The following is a 26,360-nucleotide window of genomic DNA, read 5'->3' as shown; positions in this document are numbered from 1 at the left end:
TAACCAACTCTTTTGTAGTTGCAACCTGTAAATCCGTTTTTTTTTTTTTTTTTTTTTTTTAGTTACAATACATTAATGCATGGTCCATAGATCAGGAATACAACATTTATTTACAGGATATAATTCTACAATTACTACTCCATATCAAAAAATTAATCTACTGAGTAGGAGGAGTTGTCATTTAGAAATTCTTTTAGTTTACATTTAAATGCTGGTTGGGTATCTGTGAGACTTCTAATGCTATTTGGTAAATGACCAAAGAGTTTTGTTGCAGCTTAATTCACCTCTTTCCATGCCAAAATCAGTTTTAATCCAGAATAGTGAAGATCATACTTTCTTCTAGTGTTGCAGCTATGCATTTTGCTATTATTTTTGAATTGGGATGGGCTATTAACAACAAATATCATAAGTGAATATAAGTATTATGAAGGTGCTGTGAATATCCTTACTTCCTTAAATAAATGTCTGCAAGGTGATCTTGAGTGGGCTCCAGCTACTATTCTGATTACACACTTTTGTGCAGTGAATACTTTTCTCTTAGTTTCTGAAGCAGCAAGGGTTTCATGCAACTGGTTATTACTCAGTGTGTTTCACTTAAGCTTAAGGTGACCTTTCTGGCATGGAACCACACTGGGCAAGCATAGTCTGCTGTAGAGAAGTACAGTGTCTTCGTTGTGATTCTCAGCACCCTTGGGCTAGCTCTCCATCTGCTGTTAGCTAATTTTATCTGTCTTATTTCTTGCTGCAACTTTGTAATGTGTTGGCATTTGTTTCATGTTATGGAAGTATTGGTAAAGACCCAGAGGATGAAACTTTGAACTTTCTCCCTATTCCATTGCCACTAAGGTTCTAACCAAATTAGTAGCTTGATCTCCTGGCAGATGATGAAACACACAATGGTCACTTGCTCATCCCAATATCAATGCACCTGGCCAAATCTCTGAACTTAAAGCAGGGGTGTAAAACACATGGAAAGGGGAGTGGGAGGAAAGAAAACAAAGTACTGTAAAAAATGACCATCCTGTTGTTGTATATAAGGTGGTGGTTTATGGACTAGACCGGCAGTAGACACCATGTGTGTTAACATCCATCATGAGGCTGCCTTTCTATCCCTCACCTTCACAGGATCACATCACACACTACGTTTTTTTGTACATGCAACCCAACGTCACAAGATGATATGAAACACATATAATTTTCTTTTTGTGTTAGTGGTATGACAGTCAGTAAGTCACTCTGTGAAAACACTAAACAAATTTGCGGGGATGCTTGTGGCTCTATCATCATACAACTTATGACTATGCAGACCTTCCATCCCTCTCTAGAAGGCTGCTCAGACTGTTACTCTAAAATAACTGTAAAAAGCAGTAACTCAAACTATCTTCCTACCTGCAGACTTCTTCAGGTATTCTCCCCTACCGTTCTTCTCCCCCCCCCCCCCCCCCCCCTCCCCCGGAAAAAGCCTCATTTTTTTCAGTTCATAACTGAAATACTTTTAGCAGGGTGGCAGTTGCATACACAACAAGAAACACAAAGTGTAGAATGTTAGATATATTAATTATATCTGCAGTGATTGCCCTTTATAGAAGCTGCATACACAGTACTAAACCAAAATTCTTACATCACTATTCACTCTCAGAGAGCACATTTGCTTCATTTCATTATGTGATGGAGAAGTCACACTTACAGCTATATTGGCAATTTTCATTTTAACACCTTGTCCTGCAGTGGATCCTGCCTGCAGTCAGGAATGTCATTTGAACTTCATATATCTGCTCCTTATAAAACTGCCTTTCATTCGTTTCTTTCTTATTTGAGACATTTTCTGATGATGCTTTAACATATAATATGTGACATAAAAAGTGATAAGGATAGAAAATTATATCAAGCAGTGCTATTATGATCACCGACTTGTGTAATGATGTTGTACAATTAGTTGAAAAAACAATAAAATATTTTAATGATTAAATTCATAAAGACATTTTTTAGGTGGTTCAGAAAATACACATTCAAATTGAATTGCACTGTTTATAAACATTCATGTATTACAGAGTGCAATTACATGTTAGTGTAATAATGTCACATTATTTTATTTGGAGCTGTAGTCATTGTTCCTCTTTCCAGTAGCTCAGATCCACCTGCGGAATGAGTGTGCAGTCTGTTGCTGGGTTCCTGGAAAAACAATATTGCCAATGAGAGTCAAATATTAACAAATCTTGAGCGACAATGATTCGACATAAATATGTCAGAGAACCTCAATTATATACAAGAAGCATCCAGGAGGCAAGTGGAAATGTCATAGGACAAGAAAAAATACACTAATAATAACAATAAATCTAGATCAGCATGTACATATTGTTTAATTTCTCTGCAAGTAAGGATCTCCCACCAGACCTCAACAAACCTACCCACATTGCTCAGACAGTTTACTTTGTCATGGAATTAATTTTATAGTTAATTCATTCTTACATTGATTCATCATCTTCCATAGATCCCACCAAGAAAGATAAAGAAGTAAGATATACATTAATAAAAGATGAGCAAATGAGAAAACTTAATCTGTACAGTGTATTAACAATAGACCATCACTGAAGTGCTTAACACTATTTATGCTTAAACCAACAAAGTGAAACTCAGTAAATTAAAAGATCAGCTGCTAATCTGAAAAAAATCATGTGCCTCCTCATTTACATTAAATAACTGCCATTTATCTCCAGTCAAAATACACTCAGAAAGCACTTACGTGTCACTGATTTTCTTGAAACTGTTGGTCTGTATTCTGGTTATGTTATCTGAGTTGTCACAAATTATCCTGGACATTGTTACCTTTTTAATTTCATTTAGCTGATCTGCAAACAAGTTAGAAAAAAATTGATCTGAGACAATGTAATAAAACCATATTGTAGCAGTGATTCTGCTATTTTCAGGTACATGACATAGTTTGAAAGCAGAGATTCAGGGTGTGTTTACAAAACTACTGCAATGTAACTCGCCCTTGCAGTTGAAGTCAGTAAATCATGCCTGTGCAGTGACACTCAACTCAGAGGTGACAAATGGGTCTTTCTTGGATTCATTCATTCACACATCATGTTCTGCAAATCTCATCAGGAATTAAAAGCAGCAGAGATGTGAAATGAGTCAAGTTATACATTAGCAGGCTGGAGCAACCATTGGAGCTATTACACTTACAACAGATTATGATTAGTGATAAAGTACTCATTTTAAGAACTATGGAGTTACTTCCCAATTACTTTTTATGTAAGCCTCAGTGGTCAAACAAGCCATGCAATTCTCCCCTCGCCCCCCCCCCCCCCCCTCCCTGCAACCCCACCCCACCACCATGCCATAAGACCTTTTAATCATTGGCACCATTTGTGCTATTTTGAAATGTATCAAAAATTTAACAATTTCACCAAGTGTGAGGTTCATATTGTAATATGGTTTGTGAATGCCAAAAAAATCCCACTATTGAAATTTGCAGGTGGATAATCCAAATTCATAACAATGTGGTAAACATAGCTTCAGTTTGATTTTGGTGCATAATTTTAATGGTGGATGAACGAATATTCATGATGAAGAATGATTGAATCAGCCTTCAGTTGTGACTGGCAACCTTGAATCAAGGGTTATAGAAAGTATTAAACAGGACAGATATTTCACTGAAGAGGACTGAGCTTGCACTTCCAGAAATTTCCCTGTCATTATTTATGACATCCTTGGAGGTGATTTGGGTTATATAAAAGTGTCAGGAGGGTTCCTCGACTTTTGTCAGACAAACATGAAAACAATGAATGGGAACTGTACTGGCTCTTCTTACTTGGTATGACAAGAATGGTAAGGACCACACTGTTACTGGTAATGACAGCTAGGTCTTATATAAAAGTTCAGAAACAACATGCTAGTTCATATAATGACATCGTTCACAATATCCAACAAAACAAAAATCTCAACGAATTTGTGAAATTCATTGAGAGGGCTTATGGTCATTGTGTTTTGGGATTGAAAATGTATCCTTTTCATAGACTTCACAGCTAGAGCAGAGACTACAAATGAAGTGGTCATTGTCAGACCCTTCACCAACTACATCACACCATTCCAGAACAATGGCCTGGACTGTAGTCCAGTGGCATTGCACTTCATAATAATACTCACCTGTGTTCAGCTGCATTGATAAAGGATTTGCTTTGGCACTAAAAATGAGAAATTTTGAACATTCACCTTACTCCCCATACTTTTTCCCAAATTGAATAATGTTTTTGGTATAAAGCACTATGGAAATGTCAATGAACTCAAAGAGGAGGTTAATGAATGGGTGAACACCTTGGTAGCAACTGAGTATGCTGAAAGCATAGGAAATGTTGTGGAGTACTATCAGATGTTTAAATTTGTGTGGCAGCCACATAGAAAAAAATGCTAAGATATCAAAATATATTGTAAAAGAATGTTTTCTTTCATTGTCTTGTGTAAAAATATATGAGGAAACAAATATTATTTACTGTTAGGATAACCCTCATATGTTTATGTATTTTGGGGAAAAAAAAACAGCTGCTTCGAAGAAAGCCATTGATCCTGTCCTTATACTGTGCAGTTGCTATTTTTATCTAATATCTTAAACACAGCAAAATCTACTCACTTATCTCTCGCAGTGAATATGTCATTTTAAATATTCTCTGGGCATTTGTTACATTAATTCATTATGAAAATCTGGACATTCGATAATATCAACCATTATCATTATCAGGAAACCAACTGACTGTCAAAGTAACAAAGTCACAACAATGTAATTTGTGTAGCATTGGCCCCTGTGACCAAAGATTGTCTTAACGCCAATGATGTGATGTCACTAACAGTGTCTTTGTTTCCATTGTCATGCATATTATGGACATACAGCTATGTACTCAGTAGAGCACAGATGCAGGCACCAAAAGACTGCATAGGTGTGTGTCCCATATTATCCATCGTGATGGTAACAAGAATGTTGTGAGTGACATTTCATCATTAGCACCTATGTAATATTTGGTCTTAGTGGACACTAATCCATCATTTACTGCTGTCAATACCTTTCCTGGCATTGACAATGGTGGGTATTGTCAAAAACTCTTATTCTCACCTACATCTACACTCAGTAAGCCACCTTACAGGGTGTCTTAGAGGGTACTTTGTGTACCACTATCACTACCACATTTTCCTGTTCCATTCGCAAATGGTTTGTGTGAAGAATGATTGCTGGTAAGCCTCTAATTTTATCTTCAATGTCTTTTAGCGAGATGTACCAGGTGGTAATAATTAAGCTTTTCCTATTTAACACATTATAAAATGGAAACTGATTACAGTATGGTTAGCAAACTTGGTAGCATTAATGTCAAGGACATGGGGAAAGATGTAATGCAAAATCAACTCAATTGAAACACTTTTAATGTGCTGCTATGGTACATCATACCATTACATACTGGTATGATTACTCATACAAAAGGGGCTGAATATGGCACCCATCAGTGTCCAGAAGAGTAGTGAATTGCATTCTGCACAGTAGAATGAGGCATGTCCGTAGGTATGCTGGCTACCTCTCTTGACATGCTGCACTTCAGATCAGCACGTGTGTGAATGTTCACCTGGTAAACCCTGTTCAGGTAGCCCCCCAACCAGAAATCACAGGGTGTGAGATCAGGTGATAGTGCCTGCCAAGCATTTGGAAACAATCAGTTCATAATTTGATCGTTTATGTATTTCAGAGTAGCAGGTGAGCTTCACAAGTGATGTGTGGTAGGGTCCCATCTTGCATGAAAACTGTTTAGTTCAATGTGTCTGTCTCCCATAGGGCGGGTATGACATGCAAATGAAGCATGTCACAGTAAAGCTGGCCAGTCACACTGCATGTCTTGGTCCTTGAGTGCCAACTTGTTAAAAAAAAACGATGTGCCAAAGATGAATGTAGCCACAAAGCCACATGTTCGCCATACAGAGGAACTTCATGCACAGTGACTGGAGGTGAAGGTCCCTACACTCGGCAATTCTGTGTGTTTACTTCACCCATTAGGAAAACATGAGCTTTGTATGTCCGTAGGATGGTTCAGGGCCAGCTCTCATCAAATTCAGTCCTTGCGAGAAAGTGGAGAGTGAAATCAACATGTTGTGCCTCCTGTGGTGCAAGCTGCTGTATGATACAGATGTTGTACTGATACCATTTGAGAATGGTTTGAAGCATGTTCCGTACAGTGGATTACCAGATGTTCAACAATTGTGACACAGCATGTGCACTGCCTGACAGTCAGGAACTGCATGCCGTGTTGTCTGCCGTAGCAACAGCGATTTCATCAACCACCTGTGGTAGAGCGATGCCCAGTTCTCCAGTTGATTCGAACCTCCTCATCATGCTCTGCACAGTGGGTGGAGAAAGAGGACCCTGCCATAGTTCTTTCAGCTGGCAATATTCTTGAATTTCAGCTGCAGCATTACTGTTGTTTCGATAATAGAGCTTCACCTATAATGCCCTGCTCCTTTTGTCCAAGCTCATGTTGACGCGTTAATAAGTGCACTGTGACTGATCAGGTATGTAAGACTATGAATCATGATGATTGATCATGGCATCTGGTGGCCATAGTTGGAACTGGATGGTGACACTGTGATGCATGGAAATCATGCACCTCATACTCTGTACATTAATGCTACCAAGTTTGCTACTCATATGGTAATTAGTTTCCATGCTATAATATGTATGTAGGCAAAAGCAATATACTGATTGACTCTTCTAGAAATGTATGCTATCCAAACTTTGACAGTAAACCACACCATGACACAGAGCACCTGTCTTGCAGCATCTATCACTGGTGTCAGCTGAACATTTGCATGATGCTTACTGAATGAACCTGTAATGTTAGATCTTCTTTGGATCTTCTCTATTTATTCCATCTGTCCTATCCATAAGGAATGAGTGCAACAATGCACTGCAAACATGTGATATGAAAGCAAGATCTGTTTAATACAAATATTAGAGCTATGCAGAATTTTGGCACCTAAGGTGAAACAGTCTAATAAACTGTACAACAACTGGCTAAAGAGATTTTTTAACAACTTGGGATTTCCAGTTTCCTTTCTGATGTCTCCTGACAGCTGTTCCAATCTTTTCCAACTGTATATAAGACTCCATTCAGAACCCTATGTTGGGATGCATAATTACTTTGAAATTATCCTTACTGCCATATGGTCATGAGTTGCAGAGTTTGTACTAAATTCACTCCTTATATTACCTACAAATACATTAGAGAGTTTATGTATTGACATGTAAGGCTAAGAATCCCTGGGTCCCTAAAGAGACTTCTGCAAGATGTTTGGTTATCAATTTTAGCATTCTTACTACATGCATCTGTAGAACCGTGCATTTTTCACCTTCGTAGCAGTGCTCCAGAATACGCCACTTGACGGTACTGAGTGAAAGTATCCAAACTGTGTTAGCAATCTGATGTGCAGGTCAGCACAATGAGAGAGATTTGTACATTCGGACATGTAGAACTGAGCTTCTTGGTTAACTTATGTATGTGGTGCTGTCCCTTCAATCTATTATTCATTTCTATGTCAAGGAACATAACAAATGGGGTCTCAGTGTGTCCTCACTTATATATCTCTGGTGCCTGTGAATCATTTTCACTTGTTTGAAATTGCATAACATTAGCCCTTTTTACGATAAAGGGTTAAACTACGAACTAGTTCTAATCCTACCACATTATTTTCCTAGGTGTGCCTGATATGGATGTGTGGACCCTTGATCAGTGTACTAGTGCAATCAGCAAACAAAAGTTTTTGAAGAGTAATCTAGTGTCCCAGGTAAATCATTTATGTTGGTCAAGAACAAGAGTGGTCCAAGCACTGATCCTTGTGGGAAGCCATATTTAATGTTTCTTAACTCCTAATTTAGTCTTATTACTGCTGTATTATTTGTTAGTCTGTCCATCTGTTTTCTGTTGTTAACACATTTCCATTCTGGCAAAGGAATTGCCTTTTACGAAACACCAGAAGCATTTCAGTTTTTTGGTTTCTTTAGTAGGCTTTCACAATCTTCTTGATTAAAGGCCTTGGCTAGGACACAGAAAATTCCAACATCATGAGATAACATGTAGCTTTCTCAGTCAAGAACCGTTAATGGAAGCCAATCTCAGCTACTGTAAAAATGTAAATCAAAGAAACTTGATTTAATATTCTGTTTTCAGCTTTCTTCTCAGAAATGTTAGAGAAGTTAGGAATGGTGTGTCTAACATTACTGGAACTTTACTTTTGGAGATCACAACACAGTATCCCTGATGCTGTGCATGTACAACTCAGTAACAACATTCAAACTTTATGGAAGATGCCATCATTGGCAGGAAGGACATGGGACCATCATCCAGTAAATTTCACAGACATTTGGTTGTATTGCCATGACTGGAGAATGAATAGAGATGAAATATGGCGAGGACAACAGTCTGTGAAGAGATCAGGTGGTGGTCCTTACATAAAGCCTACATAACGAGAAGAACATAAAATTGTTATACCAGTTCTGATGAGCAGGAGGGTGACAATAGATGAAAGCCAACCAGAGGTTTGTAGAACCACTGGAACAGATTACTGGAAGTTGAAATGAACCTATACTTTGGTAATACATGTGCAATAGTAGATGATGCTGTGACTGTGTCTAAATAAACATCTCGATACAGTAATTGTCCCTGTGGTATCTCTCAGCATTCACAAACTATATTTACTGTGTGTGTGTGTGTGTGTGTTTGTGTGTGTGTATGCAGATTTTTTTTATCTTTTGAGACCTGAGTTAGAAGCTTCATTTGTCATTTTATATTGCTTCTTCTGTATGTTAAACATCCTTTTCTCCATATTTTGCACCTGATATCTGAAAACATTAATTGTGTCATGTGATTCATCTTGTTTACTATAATGAGAGTCAGCAGTGGAACTTATTCCCAGCAAACAAAATTATTAAAAAATCCATTATTAAAAACTATATTTAAAAATTATCTAACAAATTATATCTTACAAAATATGCTAATGTATTTAATAGTAATATCTACCTAAACATAATTTCAATATAATAGAGGGAAACATTCCACATGGGAAAAATATATCTAAAAACATGATTTCAGTTGAACTATACTGATATTAATGGAAGTGTGTGATCTATTGGAATGTAACATCTTTGTCTTTGCTTTGATTTACTCTCTGAAGCTTCTATATAGATAGGATATCATAATGTGCTAGTGAAGTTGTAAGGAAGTGTTTCAAGTGTTAATAGTGGATGGATGGCTGAGGCAAAATTGTAACTTTTCTCCACAGCACCCACATGAAACTTATCCATAGAATTATGTTGTACAAAAACTGTAAGCAGTAAAGAAGCGTTTTGTCAGATGTGTGAAAGATATAAAAGTAGTTCTTCAAAAAGTGTTTCATTCAACAATATTTTGCGTTACGTACTTACATTATTTCCAAACAAAACAGTATTGTACTTCATTATTGTCTTAATTGTTTGATGAATGGGTTACACCAAAACATTGATTCTAGGAAGAGAAATGAGTTTTAGTCTTAAACATGATGAACTGTGGCCTTTCTCAGTGAGACCATACACCATTTTGCTACAGGACAATGAGCGATAACAGCTACTTTGACATCAAGAGAATTGAGGATAGCTTTTTAACTATTGACCTTATCAACAAATGAGTTGGACATTGTTCATCTGCAACATCTGTCCCAAAAAGTGCAAAAATCATTTCTATGTCTGCTGTTTTAGGCAAAAATGTTGAAATAATTTTAGTAAGTTTAATTGAACTGTGGAACTGAGTCGTTTAGAAAGGTAAGATCAGATCTCAAGCTGCCGTATGTCAGTTACTGCCAATGCCATTGCAAAACAATAGACCCTTGCATGGCATAAAACCAGAGTCAAATGAGGTATTGGGTAGCATTCTGCGGTGTTCAGTGATGAGTCTTGCTTCTGCTTGTGGCAGTCAAACTGAAATCAAAGGGTCTGTAGAGGACGTGGTCAACGGTCAGAGTAATCAGTGATTATCAAGACCCTTATGTCTTCATCTCTTGGAATCATGGTCTGGGGAGCTGTGGGACGTGACAACAGGACTGATTCCATAATAGTTGAGTGGGGGCTGAATGTACTCCAGTAAATGGCAAGAATGGCAAACACTGTTGTCATAACCCTCATGATCATGGTACAAAATGGCATATTTCAGCAGGATAATGCAAGATCTCACATGGAGTTCACACCGCAAATGGCTTGAGGAATGTATGGATTCTTGTCTGCCCCCACTGGTTCCCTGATTTGTCACCCATATAGCTTGTGTGGTATATGATAGAAAACCGAATATTTTCATGCAACCTCCAACCAGCAGTTTTCATGAACTGATACAGTGTATGTTTCTGACATGACAAGAAATCCACCAAAATGGCGTTTAGAGGTAGTCTGCTTCCATGCCACAATCAATACAAAGATGTTTTCTTGTCCACAAGAGTCACACTTCATAACAATATTGTTGATGGAGATCTGTTTGAAATGGAGTAGGCTTGTTTAATCTACTTCTGCCATTTTACATGTAGTTTGACTCATTTCACAACTCTGAAGGGCTTCTTCATGATCCGATTTGTTGAACAAGGCATGTGAATAAATGAATTTGGACATGCTCTCATTTCACAATTTTGCATAGCTTTTGAATATTGATGCATAAAAACACACACACACACATGCATGCACGCGCGCACGCACGCACACACACACACACACACACACACACACACACACACACACACACACACACACAAAGAGAGAGAGAGAGAGAGAGGGGGGGGGGGATGGGGGAGCAAGAGAATAAAAGATTACAAGTCTGCTGGGATTTGAAAATATATACAAAGTAATGGAAAAAGAGGAAGGGTGTCATATTATGAATGTGTTAATGAAATAGCAAGGGCAGTGTTTGTTATTCTGAACAAAGTTAAATCACATAAGCAATGTTTGCTGATAGGAAGAAAACAGTTATGTCAGAGACTGTAACAGTAACAAAGTTTATGTAGACTTATTAAACAGTGAAAAATTTAAAGGAATGTTACATTAACTGATACCTTCTGAGAATGGGTAAGGGGACCCACTGTAATCATAGAAGAATCTGTCTCCACATCTCCAGCGGTAGAACTGCTCTGCGAGAATAGCCTGCCTCACAGTCAGTTTGTCTGGGCTGGTTTTCTCCAGCATCACCATCATCAGCTCAACGTCATCTGGATCTGCATAATACTGTCCCAAGGCCATGGCATCCTGAAAAGGAAAGTTATGTTAAGTGCGTTTTTGATTAATGCACATATTGTGTAAACAACTCTGCTTTTAGGTGTCTCACATTGTCGCCATTCAAATAGTCATGTTTAATCGAATAAGACAATACATTAGTAGCTCTTTCAGATTAAAACTGTAAATTACATTGTGTGTTCTCTGGTTTGGTGCAAAATGAAATCAAAGTTTCATGCTGTACACTCTTAATTCTCTTCAGACTCTTGCTTCTCTTCTGCACCCTTCTTGCTTATAAGAGTTTTATTTCAACATATTCCTCTGACAGCTCCACTATTCCCAAATCTAGTTTTGTAACTATAGTAAATGACTGTATGCGTGAATATGTGCTTCAAAAAAATCTGCACCTCAAATGACGTGGTAAGCTGACAAAATAAAACTGTTACTCTGGTACCAAGCACTGCTGGTTTTGAATCCGCACCAGACGGCATGGACCTCGATTACTGCTATAGGGCTCTGCAGCCATCACACCATAAGCCGTGGCTGCGTGAGCTCCTGGCCCACGTATAACGTGAGGATGCCACAGTAGAGCACGTGGTCCCAGCAGCCAATAGCAATGTACCTATCATGCATTTAAGCGCCTGCCTCTCATTCAGCAAGGCAGTCTGATATTCATGTGAATATATCTATATCGATATCTCGCCTACAGACAGTGTGTGTGGGTGGACATTGTGGATTCATGAGGTTTTTGCTAGCGACCCCATTGCTTCATGCGTGCAGTTCTTCATAAGGTCTTGATTGGTCATCCATCATTGTTCTTGTCCGTCCTTTCCCATTCGTTTTGTTTGATCGCGGGCTGCTCCCATTTGGTCCCACCACTACAGACTACAAATATATATAATGATAATAAAAATTCCTCAATGTAATCAACAAAGAAAAATGAGTAAAAGCAACCAATCACCAACGGACTGACTATTGGTGTTGCAGTGGCAGGTTTCATGTATTATAGTTGCAGTGAGGGGGAGTTATCTAAGCTGTCAGAGTTAGAATGAATAAAATGGTATTGTCATGGCCAAGGAAATAAGCATTTGAAGTTTGTTTGATAATGTTTTACATGTGCCCCACGTATCTTTTATTTGCGAGAGAATGAATGTGCTTCCCAGAGCCAAACTATCCTCCCTCAGTCCAGGGAACATTTTACCAACAGCATCTATATTTTTAAGTATGTCAGTTCCCAGGTTCAAAGGTAATTTTTTTGGAAAATAAACTAGTTTGGAAATACTCTAAATACAGAAAGGAATCCTTGAAAATTACAAGTGGGCTGACTGGTTCCAGAGAACATTCCAGCTGGGTACAGGCACCCATTCACAGGCTGGCCACATCTGCTGCCGACAACAAATTCAATGCAATTCCAGAGTCTACATGTAACAACAGGCTGGGGAAGACCCTCCACCAAGGATAAAATTACAGAAACACTGACTTCCCTGACTGTGAGCAGAAACAAACGGCACTCCTCTCATTCACACACTCACATAGCTAGTCTGCAGACCCGTGTTCACAACTCTATTCTCAAATGAGACAGTGATAATGATGAGTGTATACTTTGATTTTATTTCATGTGACTTACTATCCTTGTATGCTATTCTAAATCAATCTACCAAACATCAATCGTACCAAATTGTAATTATACTAAAACAATTATTCCATTCTTGTTACTATTAAATTCTAGGTATCTGAGGTATCTTAAAAGTGCTAGTAACACCTTTTCACATTCAAATGCATGATACTAACATATTAATATGTATAACCCCATACAAGCCCAGTGAGGGTACCCATAGTGGGAATAAAATACCTCCTAGTGGATGTCTCTGCCTCTGCCTTTGCTGTTATTTGTCTCACGTCTGTCCGTGGACTCCACAATGTTGCAACTATTTACAGCATTTGGTTTTGTGGATCATAAACATGGGATTTCCACCAACACTAGCCTTTATGAAACTCTGAAACAAAATACTGGTTATCCGGATAAGTCATGCAAGGACTGCAGTCTGGAACAATCTCAGATCCATTTCTGCTGATATTTCACCATGAACTGGTTCTGCTTCATTCATGGACTAACTGATTAATTGCATCTTCTGTACTTATGTTAACCTTCCCCCTCTGCCCTCCCCACCTCCACCCCTCTCTGGCCCACTTTCCAGGTGCAACCCTTGTTCTGTACCTGGCTTTTCCTCAAAATTTTATTTTTGAAGATCAAATCTGCTTTAAGCACAGTTTTATTTTATTCTCACCCAACCATGTTTTGCCACAGCTTTGGCATCATCAGTGTGTACACTGTTTGTCCTCTTGTATTATTTCATGGTATGTTTGCAGAGGACTTGGTCCTTCTAGCAGTGGATGGAGAGAAAGTTGCAGGGACTCTTGATGCCACTGAACCTAAGGAAAGAGCTATGGAATTAACATGAATACAAAGAAAATGAAAGTAATGACATTAGGAGGAAATGAAAGGGAAAATATAATACTGGATGGAGAAACACTAGAACATGTGCAAAGCTTTAACACTTAGGAAGCAGAAGGGAAATCAGTTGGAACTGGAGCACAGAAATTAAAACCCAACTAGCAATGAAGAAAAGGCATTTTATAAGAATAGGGGACTCTTCTTCAGCAATTTGGAGAAATATTCGAGGGAAAGAGTGATAAAGTTTTTTATATTGAGTGCCATCTTGATTGGTTCTGAAACACGAAAAATGAAGCAGAAAGAAAGAATAAGTCAGAGACTTTTGAGATCTGGACATGGTGCAGGCTTCTAAGAAGTGAATGTCATGCAGGACAGAAAGAATAAGTCAAATAGTGAAGTGAGAAATGTTGAGATGGTGAGGAGAATGTGAGAGCAGAGACAACTATTCAATTACCGTGTGTAATAAAAAAAGGAGAAGAAATTAAGTGGGACATATGTTAAGAATGAAGTGGGGGGGGGGGGGGGGGGGGCGGCTTGTAGGAAGTCTTATAAATGAATGTTGAAGAAAAGAGGAGGCAAGAGAGGAAGATATTTGAGATCTTTCATGATGTGCTGGACAGTAGCATTAAGAAGGAAGTGATAGACTGCCAGAAATGAAGAAACGAAGGCTCTCCCAGCCTAGCAGAAGACTTATGATGATGATATTTTGTGGTATGGTAGGCACATAACAGAGTTGTAAATTATAACAACATCATTACAGGATCTCATTTTTGCTGCCTTATCTCCATCAGCTGAAATATGTGACTTTGGGAAGGTATGTAACATCTACTATAAACAGAAAATTGAAATTTGCACCAGCTTCTTGAAGTAAAATTTCAGTATATGCAGTTTCGTCTGTCTGCCTGTGATAGACAAATGAGCACCAAGTGCTGTTTTTTGGCAGGCCTTTGGTACAAGCTGATTTCCAAAAGCATTTGTGGATGTTTGCAAATATGGGAAAAACTATGAGTAGCCTAGAGTTACAGATATTATTTGTTGTTATCTATCATGAATAATCAATATAAGTTTTATTAATGGATCTGATTCACTTAATATATGCTGTATGTAGAAAACTATATCATTCTGAACCATAAGCCCAAATTGAATTATAAAGACTAGTTAAGATGTAGTACTTAGTATTTCATTTTCACAAATAAAAATGAATGTAGAATAACAATGGCTGTTTAAATACCTCATATGACATAAGATCAGCAAAGTCTTCAAATTTTGTCGCTCTTGGCAGGCCTATTAATTCTCGATAATCATTATAGTGTCCCAAGCCATTATCTCTCCCTCTTATTATGTCAAACATATCCAGGTCTTGGCCATAAGGCCCATCAACTTGGAACAGGTTCCTGTTAAGCTGAAATCATTTAAAATTCATTATTTCAAGCACTAGTGAACGAATATTGAAATATCTGCATTAATATTGTTAATTTGAAACAGGATGACTGACATTGGTCAGTGTTATTTAATTTAATCTGGGAATGGAGAGAAAAATTCCAAGGAGAAGGCACAACAGACATAAGGCTCAGTGGAAAGAATGGCAAACTACAGTAAAGGCAAATGGAAACTACATTAAGAAATAGATTTACAGCAAACACAGAAATAGAAAGAAATGTTCCACAACTGTAGATATGGAAGAACATTTATTTAATATTTGACAATATTATGAAAAGGATAGATTGCTACTCACCATATAACAGAGATGTTGAGTCACAGACAGGCACAACAAAAAGACTACTAAACACACAAGCTTTCAGACAGAAGGCCTTCTTCTGAAACAGACAACATACACCCACACATTCACGCAAACACAGCCCGCACACACGTGACTACTGGGAGTAACAGCAAATGATGGGAGAAGCAATCTGGATGGTGGGAGTAAGGAGGTGGGTGGGGCAGAGATGGGAAGGGATATCAGGGTACAGGTGGGGGATGGTAAAGTGATGGCTGTGGGGGCGTAAAGGAATGACACGGAGAGACGTTAGGGCAGCTAGGTGCAGTCAGGAGGTTAGACTGAGAGCGGGGGTGGTGACAGAAAAGAAGTGAAGTAAGAAGACTGTGGGTGCACTTATGGAATCGAAGACTGTAGTGGGAACAGGGAAGGGATTGGTGGGTGAAGGACAATGACTAACGAATGTTGAGGCCAGGAGAAATATCAGAATGTAGGATAAGTTGCAGGGATAATTCCCACCTGTGCAGTTCAGGCAAGCTGGTGTTGCTAGGAAGGATCCAGATGGAACAGGCTGTGAAGTAGTCATTAAAGTGAAGAATGTTGTGATGGGCAGCATGCTCAGCAACTGGGTGGTCCAGCAGGTTCTCGGCCACAGTTTTTTGGTGGCCATTCATGCAGATGGACAGCTGGTTGGTTGTCTTGCCCACGTAGAATGAAGCACAGTGGTTGCAGCTTAGCTTGTAGATGACATGACTGGTGGTGTGTTACAAAAGCTAAAAAGTCCCAATGCTACACAGCAACATACTGCCATCTGGTTGGTTGCCAGCTCAGTCCCTGTGACTACCTGACCTTCTGATTCCACCATTTGCAGTGCAACCTGCAGAGGGCCTTCGCCTACACTGGACTAAAGCACAGAGGGCATGTAAATCAGCAAGATAGGTTGCTCCTGCCTTGAACCTTTTTTTGCATCTGCGAGAACCATAGGCAGCCAATCAGGAGGAAGTGTACCTCCACCAGGTAGGTATTTAGGACTGTATCTGCAATGATCGCGGCAGTTATGATGCACCCAGCCAAGAGAAGTAGTCTGCTCTACATCCAGCGCAACTGACCGCCTTCGCCACTGGAGGACCTCGGAAACTCCTTGTGGGCCTGTTAGTATTCTGTCAGATTCACTTGGCAAGACTGTAGAAACTGTAAACTTGTACTGATCATAACTTAAGTGTTAGTCAGTTCCACTGTGCTCCACTAAAGAAGAATGAGGACTTAAAGACTTGATAGTCAGACTAGTGGAGAGCAGAATCTGACTGTAAAAGGCTTCCTTTTGTTGTACCCTCAACCAAGACAGGTATTACAAGTACTTGCGGTTAGTTATGAACTTATTTCCCTACTAGGAAACAGTTACAAAGTTGGTTACTTTTTTTTTTTTTTTTTTTTTTTTTTTGGAGGTCAATGAAAATTATTTGTGTTGAGTTCGTTGTGTTCTTAAATATAGACAGTGAACTACATGCTTGTGTATTTCTTGTAGAAGTGTTCAAAGATGGGATAGATTATGCTTGTGACCAGACTGGAGTAGGTGGTGGCAGGAGGATGGATGGGACAGGTCTTTCATCTAGATCTATTAGAGGGGTATGAACCATGAGGCAAGGAGCTAGGAGCAGGGATTGTGTAGGGGTGACCAAGGATGCTGTGTGGAACACCACTGTGGGAGTGTGGCGAGGGTACAGGTAGGACATTCCTCATTGCAGGGCACAATGAGAGGTGGTCGAAGTCCTGGGGGAGACTGTGATTCAGTTGCTCCAGTCCTCAGTGGTGCTGAGTAACAAGGGGTGTGCTTCTCTGTAGCTAGATGGTGGGACTTTGGGAGGTGGTACGTGTATGGAGAGATAAGGCACAGGAGGTCTCTTTCTGTACAACATTGGGGAGAGGGGGGGGGGGGGGGGGGGAGTAATTACAGTCTATGAAGACCTCAGTGAGACCTTTGGTATATTTCTGGAGGGACTGCTCGTCACTACAATTGCGACTGCCATGTGTGGCTAGACAGTATGGAATGGACTTTTTGATATGGAATGGGTGGCAGCTGTCAAAGTGGAGGTATTACTGGTGGTTTGTAGGTTTGGTATTGACAGAGGTACTGATGTAGCCAGTTTTGAGGTGGAGGTGAACTTCGAGGAAGGTGGTTTGTTCAGTTGAAGAGGACCAGGTGAAGCAAATGAGGTAGAAGGTGTTGATGTTCTGGAGGAATGTGGACAGGGTGTCCTCACTCTCAATCGAGTTCACGAAGATGTCATTAGTGAACCTGTACTAGGTGAGGAGTTTAGCATTCTGGGTGTTTTAGGAAGGATCCCTTTAGATGGCCCATGAAAAGGTTGTCGTAGGATGGTTCCATGTGAGTTTCTATTGCTGTACCCCAGACTTGATTAGCGGTGATGTCTTCAAAGCAGAAGTAATTTTGAGTGAGGATGTAGTTAGTCATGGTGACCAGGAAGGAGGTTTTAGGTTTGGAATCCATTGGGCATTTGGTAATGGTAGTGTTCAATAGAGGCTAGGCCATGGGCATTAGGGATGTTACTGTAAAAGAAGATGGCATCAATAGGCACCGTATGAGAAAGCATGATCTCCAGTCTCTTCTCAAATCCTTTGGCCCATTCCAGAACCTCTCCCCAGAGTCTCTCTCTCTCTTCACCCCTAACACTCGCCTCACTCGTGTTTCCTAAAGTCCGTAAACCTAACAACACAGGACACCGTATTCTTGCCAGTTACTGTGCCACCCCACTGAGAGAAACTCTGCTGTCTTAGACCAACACCTTCAGGCTATTACCAACAACCTAACCATCTACATAAAAAATACCAACCATTAACTCCACTGACTCTCTGTGGTTCCTGTTCCTTTACCAGACAGTGCCCTGCTCATCACTATTTATCCCACCTCCCTTTCCACTAATATCCCTAATGCCTATGGTTTAGCCACTGTTGAATGTTTTCTACTATCAATGAATTCCAAACCTACAACCTCCTTCCTGGTTGCCATGAGTAACTACACGCTCACCCGCATTACTTCTGCTTTAAAGGCATCACCTGTAAACAAATCTGGGGTACAGCAATGGGTATCTGCATGGCACCATCCTATGACAACCTATTCATGGGCCGTCTAAAGGGATCCTCCCTAAAACAACCAGAATCCCAAACTCCTCCCTTAGTTCAGATTCAGTGATGACATCTTTGTATTATGGATTGAAGGTGAGGACTTCTTGTCCACATTCCTCCAGAACATCAACACCTTCTTCCCCATTTGCTTCACCTAGTCCTCCTCAGCCATGCAAGCCATCTTCATGTTGATCTCCATCTCAAAGATGGCTACATCAATACCTCCCTCCATACCAGACCTACCAACCACCAGCAATTCATCCACTTTGACAGCTGTCACTCATTTCATACCAAAAAGTCCCTTCCATACAGCCTAGCCACCCATGGCTACTGCATCTGTAGTGACAAGTAGTCCTCTCAAAATATACCGAGGGTCTCACTGAGGCCTTCATAGAGCACAGAAACAGATCTCCTGCACCTTATCTCTCTGAACACACACCACTTCCCAAAGTCCCACTGTCGGGTCACAGAGGAGCATACAGCCTATAACTCGGTACCACACAGATCTGGAGCAACTGAATCACATTCTCCATTAAGGTTTCAACTACCTCTTATAGTGCCCTGAAATGAGGAATATTCCACTCACTATCTTCCTCACCCCTCTCACAGTGGTATTACAGCGACCACCGAACCTACACAATATCCTCATCCACTCCTACACAGCTCCTATTCTCAACCTCTTACCTCATTGTTCATATCCCTTTAGCAGACCTAGATGCACACCTGACCCACACATCCTCCCACCTACTCCAGCCCAGTCACAAGCATCATCTACCCTATCAAAGGCATGGCTACCTGTGAAACCAGTCATGTGATCTACAAGTTAAGCAGCAACTACTCTGCTTCATTCTCTGTGGACATGACAACTAACAAGCTGTCTATCTGCATGAATGGCCACTGACAAACTGTAGCCAAGGAACAGGTGGACTACCCGCAACAATGTTCTTCAATGTATCCTTCCTATCAACACCAGCTTTTCTGAATTGTGCAGGCAGGAACTCTCCTTGCAATTTATCCTATGTTTCCATAACCCTCCAGGCCTCAACATTCATTACTCATTGTCCTTCACCCACCTATCCCTCCCTGTTCTCACTCCACAATCTTCTGTTCCACTATCGCACTCAAAGTCTGTTTACTTCTCTCCTTTTCCATCCCAACCTGCCCACCATCTAACCTCCTGACTGCACCTAACTGCCCTACCCTCTCTCTGCCTACTCACTATATGCCCCCACAAGCAGCACTTTACCATCCCCCACCCATACCATACTGTCCCTCCACTTTCCCACCCCAGCCGCCTCCTTATCCCCACCATCGGGTTTGGTTCTCCCATCATCCACAATAGCTCACATTACATCGACAGCCAGAGACAGTGGTTTTGTGTGTGTGTGTGTGTGTGTGTGTGTGTGTGTGTGTGTGTGTGTGTGTGTGTGTGTGTGTGTGTGTGTGTCACAGTTTAGTAGTCATTTAGTTGTGCCTGTCTGCGATTCAACATTTCCACTATATGGTGAGTAGCAATTTATCCTTTTCATAATATTGTCATTACTCCATCCTGGATTTTCTATAGGATTTAATTTTCTCTACACAATGTAGAAGTTTATCAAAAAATGACTTAAAAAGTCATTGAAACCATGAGGAATATGAAGATGAAAACAAGCTAAAATTATCAGCCATAATTTTTTTCAAAGTGTATGGATTTCTCATCTTATTACAGTAATTTTAGTTAGTGTATATGTCTTCAAGTGAGTGCTCAAACCAGTTTTTGTGTGAAATTTATGCCCAGTTGCAGTGTGCTTAATTGCTGAACATCATATTATTTTAGAAGCAGGAAAAGAAATTGGAGTGATCATATGTATAATAATTGGTAAGTCCTAGGCTGAACAACTCAATACTGAACAGCTGTTTGCTAAACAAGATCTGAAAATATGCAAGTTAAAGTACTAATAGTTTATGGGCCATCAGCAGGAAACATAAGTTTCATCAAACAGTTAAACAGAATATTAATTATCTCTAAAGAAAAATTATAAAATTGCAAACAGGCAGAAAGGTTGGACAGTGCTACCTTCAGGAAGTGAAATTCCAGTACTGCTGATAGCCACATTTATAAGTGACATGCCCCTCCTTCCTAACCTTACAAGACATATCCCTCTTCTCTCCCTATGGAAGGAACAAACAGGCTCAAAATCTAGGTATAGCCTTTTCACATTCAAATGTGTTTGTCAGCAGTGTGGGATTTCACTTCCTAAAGGCAGCACTAACAAGCTATTACTTATCTTTGTAATATTAATAATGCTACACAGACTTAATTGAAGGCCCATTGCCCATGGAGACTTAACTATAAATTTTCTGGCAGAGTGTGCTGATTGAAGAGACTGTGTGGGGGCAATGCATGGCTTTCAATTATTTCTCATAGAAAAACTCCTGACAAGGATTGAAGTCACGGTGTGACAGCTTCTGTCAATTTATTTAGAGATACAACTGGTTGGTTGGTTGGTTGTTTCGGGGAAGGAGACCAGACAGCGAGGTCATCGGATTAGGGAAAGACGGAGAAGGAAGTTGGCCGTGCCCTTTGAAAGGAACCATCCTGGCATTTGCCTGGAGCGATTTAGGGAAATCACGGAAAACCTAAATCAGGATGGCCGGACGCGGGATTGAACCGTCGTCCTCCCGATGGCGAGTCCAGTGTCTAACCACTGCGCCACCTCGCTCGGTGATACAACTGCTGTCAGCGATTTACAGTAAAACTGATAGTTATTAATCTGATCATGATGGCTGAATGTAAGAATAAGGTATGCTCCTCATTAGGTATATATCACAAAAGTAAAATATTTTATAATAGAAACATTGTATCAACACTACAGGAAAGAAGAAGAATTATCTATATCAATTCCATATCTATATCACATAGAGAACTTTTTGTCTTGCATCATATGTACCAATCTTACAGTTTATATGTATATGCTACACACCATGTAGCGGAGATGCTGAGTCGCAGATAGGCACAATGAAAAGATTGTTTTTTGTTGTGCCTATCTGCAAGTCAGCAGCTGCACTATATGGTCAGTAGCAACTTTCCTTTTCACAATATTGTTACATTCCATCCTGGATTTTTCATTGTTTGATATATGCTACATATACAGGTATATGCTAACTGGAAGAGATCCGTTTAGTCATTTTGCCCATTCATAGAAGAATGTATTAGATGGTAACAGACATTGGACTTAAATCTAGCATTTTCAAGTAAAAATGTTCATGTTGATATGTACAAGCTCTACAAAATTATTAAATAGAAGAACTGAAGTGGTAAGTAGATATTCTCCAACAAATTTTCCAGATGCATTTTTATTTGCTATCCATTTTACATTTTGTGGAAATTTTTATTCCCACATGGAATTTTCTTTCTGACTACAGTGCCACTTGTACTGACTGAGTAATAAAAAAATTTTCTTCTAATCTCATATTTTGATTGGGCATATCACTAGCTTTTTAATTGACTCCATCTTCCCCCCTCCCCCTGCCCCCTCTGGATATTCACAGGGACAAAAATACATATTTTGAACAGACGCCATACAGATGCATGGAAATAACAGCACATTTAGTCTTTTGAACAATAGTAGCCAATCTCCCTGCAATAATCCTAACAACTGCCTTTTCGATTCTGAATTACTGCATTCGTATTGAAGTACTGTATTCAAACTTGTGGTGTTTTTACTGTTTTGTACTTGTCAAGATAATAATGGCAGATGGACACTAAGTGTCAAGTGTGATTTTAGTGCTCATCAAAACATAAGTTTCGATCATATTTTTCTTGTTTCTTATCTGTTTCACATTTTGCATACTTTTTAGTATATTTAACATTTACTGCACACTGAATTTCCAATACTCATTATCTAGGCCTGACTTTTGTTTACTTACTCGTAGTGAACTGTGCAAATTCATGCACATTTTACATATACTTCTGATGTGAATATCTGCACTAAACAAATTTGCAACCAAGGCTGTCTTATTTCAAGACCATCTTTTTTTTTCTTGTCACACAAGTGAAGACTTGTCATCTCTGTATTGCATTTAGGAAATACCATGTGTCATTTTATGGTATTTTTTTGTAAATATAACTGAAGTTACTGAACTCACACTCATAGCAAACACAGCACATTATCATAAGGTAACTTTCTTTGTATTGAAACAAACAAAATACATCTCAGAATATCCCTTTAGTTTCACACATTTAGTGTTTTTATTTGCTGTAGATATTTCATTTGGCCATGAGTGGATACTGTGGGAGCTACCATAGGAAAGTAGGTAGTGGGATATACTGTAGGAGCTGTAGCAAAATGGTTACTGGAAAGGAAGGGGGCATGTAGTGAGGAGAACCCTGGGAAAGTCACCAAGACTCTCTCTTGGGCTGTAAAATATGCAGCAAGAGAGGAAGATTTATGCACTTGAGGTACATTTTGATGAAGGTAGGAGAGAGCTAATGAGGGTGAAGGAAGGCAGTGGTAAGAGGAATGGTTGGGAACTGGCAGTTGGTAGGAAGGCTAGTGAGAGGAGTACACAGTCTGACAATTTTGTTGTTTCTACCAGTAACATGTTCCAGCTGTTAGAGTTGAAGGGAGAGGAGCTCACATAAGTGTAGGAGTATGAAATGTGCAGCAGACTGTCTGTGAGGAGGGAGGCTAGGAATAACACTAATGTTAGGAAGAAGAGAATGCTGCTGCTAGGTAGCAGTCATGCCAGAGGCTCAGTTACAAGAGAAGTTACGGGGAGAATTTCAGACCAACAGCATTTTCAAGCTGAGTGTTGGGCTGAATCAGATGACTGAGGGTTTAGAGCCTTTTAATGTGGATATCATGAAAGATGATTAGATGGTGAAAGGAGGGAGGGACAGGGAACAGCTTGGGCAGGGATAGGGCTCACAGCATGGTTGGTGGTGACCTAAGCAAGATAGCTTCCCTAACTGGAGCACCAGTGTGAGGCCAGTTGGTCTGTTTAGGAGGCACAATTGGCCTCATCTCAACAGTGCTGTGTAATGAGTCACTGTGGAACTGGAGATGGTGCTGACGACTACTGATGGGCACACATTGTAAGGGTACTAGTGGAGACTATAGGGAGAAGGGGCTACTCTGGGCATGATCTGTACCTCGACAGGACTAGGAAGGGGAATTTGATGGCATTAATTATTAAGAGTATAGCAGGTGGGTACTGACCTGCACATGTTCATATACCTGTTGTCACGGGTAGGAGGACTAGGCCTTTTCTTGGAATAAAACATGACACCAGATTTCTGCCCTTTAAAAGTATTTCAACCAATTTACAAATTTCTTCAGCACTTACAAAGAAGATGGATGTACCACACTGGAGAGCACAAACACTGCAGTAATTTGCTTATAATTATCTAGTCTTCATCAAAATGTGCACTTATTAAATGACTAATATAGATGTTTGCATAATGAGTCATGGACAACAAATCTGTAGATGTACTAACTAACATGATGACACTGAACATAGGAGGGGCACTTGTTGATGACTAATTACCAACTGACTTAGAACTTCACATAATTGTTGCAGAAGCCTGGTTGACTCAAATATATCTTTATAAAATGATTAATACATGCTGACTGATCAACAACACAGTCATTGTTCTATTTGATGATGACTCACTGTGAAGTTTACTTGTTGACTGCCTGGCATGGACTAACTGTGGCATTGTGCCCAAAAAGAAACACGTAGTACATAAATCACAGAATACTCAAATACAAGACTATTATGTTTTAAATGTTAATATAAATGACAGAGAAAGTAAAAGATGCAAAGATACAATTGGCAGTGAATTAAATTAGTTTATCTATAGGCTGCATGATAAGGAAATAGCCATAAAGTAGGAAGTATTTTTGTGAGAGGAGTTTTTTCATATAAGGGTTTTACAAAGCCTGCCAACAATTTTCTGGAAAGTTAAATTTGTCAGTTAGAATACTTTGTTAACTAACATGTTATTTTAGAAAGATTATACATTTTTGGACTCAGAAAAGTCATGACTATAAAACTATAATATTGGCTTTTGGGAAGAATCACATTTTAAGATTTGAATTAATAACTTTTGGAATGATAGGTTCTAGAAACAGTAAAATGTTTCTCTTAAAGAGGACTATAGGGGCTCTCGAATAAACACTATTGATCTTAAAATAAACAATTCTTAGTAAGTTTGAATTTTGACGAACACTTGGTTTATGGGTACTGTAAATTATAAATATTTCTATAAATAATATGTCTCCATGTGAGTTATTTATGCTATTGTCATCAGCACTGTATAAAATGTACCCTCAATAATAATGTTTAATGAAATGTAGTGTGTATAATAAATTAATTATGGTATACCAGGTGTAGCGGAATGAAATGAGCATTTTTTTGTGAAAATGAAACACTAATTTTGAATTGAAAAGTAAAAACATTATATTCAAAGTATTGACCATTGCTTTCTATACATTTTGACCACCTTACTGGCAATTTGTGGCCACCATACCAACAGAAATGTTTGTCTTTTGAAGCAAACCAATCAGACACCCAATTTTCGACTTCTTCGTAGGAATCGAAGTGTTCCTCAGCCAATTTGTGTCCCATTAATGAAAACAAATGGTAGTCAGACAGAGCCAAGTCTGGTGAATACGGTGGGTGGGGTAGCAGCTCCCATCAAAGTGTTTTGATTGTATCCTGAACCAGTTTTGATTTGTGTGCAAGTGCATTGTCATGTAAAAAAATTAATTTGCCATGTCTTCTGGCCCATTCTGGTCTTTTTTCAATCAATGCATAGTTGAAATTGATCATTTGTTGTCTGTAGTGATTAGTATTCACAGTTTCAATGGGTTTTAGAAGCTCATGATACACTACACCTTTCTGATCCCAACAAACACAGAGCATTGTCTTCTTGCTGAATCAATCTGGTTTTGCAGTCGATGTTGATGACTGTCCCAGATTAACCCATGATTTTTTTCCATTTAGGATTCTTAAAATCAATCCATTTCTCATTGGCAGTAACAGTTTGATCCAAAATTGAATTTCTTTCATGTCTTTGAAGCAAAATTTGACAAATGGTTTTTCGGTTTTCCATCTGCCTGGAGATAGTTGACAGGTTTCAGATAGATTATATAATGGTAAGACAGAGATTTAGGAACCAGGTTTTAAATTGTAAGACATTTCCAGGGGCAGATGTGGAATCTGACCACAATCTATTGGTTATGAACTGTAGATTAAAACTGAAGAAACTGCAAAAGGGTGGGAATTTGAGGAGATGGGACCTGGATAAACTGAAAGATCCAGAGGTTGTAGAGAGTTTCAGGAAGAGCATAAAGGAACAATTGACAAGCATGGGGGAAAGAAATACAGTAGAAGATGAATGGATAGCTTTGAGGGATGAAGTGGTGAAGGCAGCAGAGGATCAAGTAGGTAAAAAGACGAGGGCTAGTAGAAATCCTTGGGTGACAGAAGAAATACTGAATTTAATTGATGAAAGGAGAAAATATAAAAATGCAGTAAATGAAGCAGGCAAAAAGGAATACAAACATCTCAAAAATGAGATCAACAGGAAGTGCAAAATGGCTAAGCAGGCATGGCTAGAGGACAAATGTAAGGATGTAGAGGCTTACCTCACTAGGGATAAGATAGATACTGCCTACAGGAAAATTAAAGAGACCTTTGGAGAAAAGAGAATCACTTGTATGAATATCAAGGGCTCAGATGAAAACCCAGTTCTAACAAGGGGAGGCCGCCAATTGTGAAATTCAGATTTGATTCAT

At 39.3% G+C, this 26,360-nt stretch overlaps 1 protein-coding gene across 1 annotated transcript in view; it reads right to left on the bottom strand.

Moving 5' to 3' along the window:
* Positions 1-1,936: 1,936 nt before the first annotated feature.
* LOC124551034 (peroxidase-like) overlaps positions 1,937-26,360 on the bottom strand; it is a 151,863-nt gene continuing 127,439 nt past the window's right edge. Inside the window, exons 11-14 of the mRNA XM_047125889.1 lie at positions 14,944-15,114; positions 11,101-11,290; positions 2,744-2,849; positions 1,937-2,172 (exon numbers count right to left, since the gene is read on the bottom strand). Coding sequence (XP_046981845.1) covers positions 2,106-2,172; positions 2,744-2,849; positions 11,101-11,290; positions 14,944-15,114 — 534 coding nt within the window. The 3' untranslated portion in view covers positions 1,937-2,105. The remainder of the gene's footprint in view (positions 2,173-2,743; positions 2,850-11,100; positions 11,291-14,943; positions 15,115-26,360) is intronic.

This window comes from Schistocerca americana, chromosome 9 (assembly GCF_021461395.2).
Source record: "Schistocerca americana isolate TAMUIC-IGC-003095 chromosome 9, iqSchAmer2.1, whole genome shotgun sequence".
NCBI classification, from domain to species: domain Eukaryota; kingdom Metazoa; phylum Arthropoda; class Insecta; order Orthoptera; family Acrididae; genus Schistocerca; species Schistocerca americana.
This window is presented reverse-complemented; position numbering and strand designations above follow the sequence as displayed.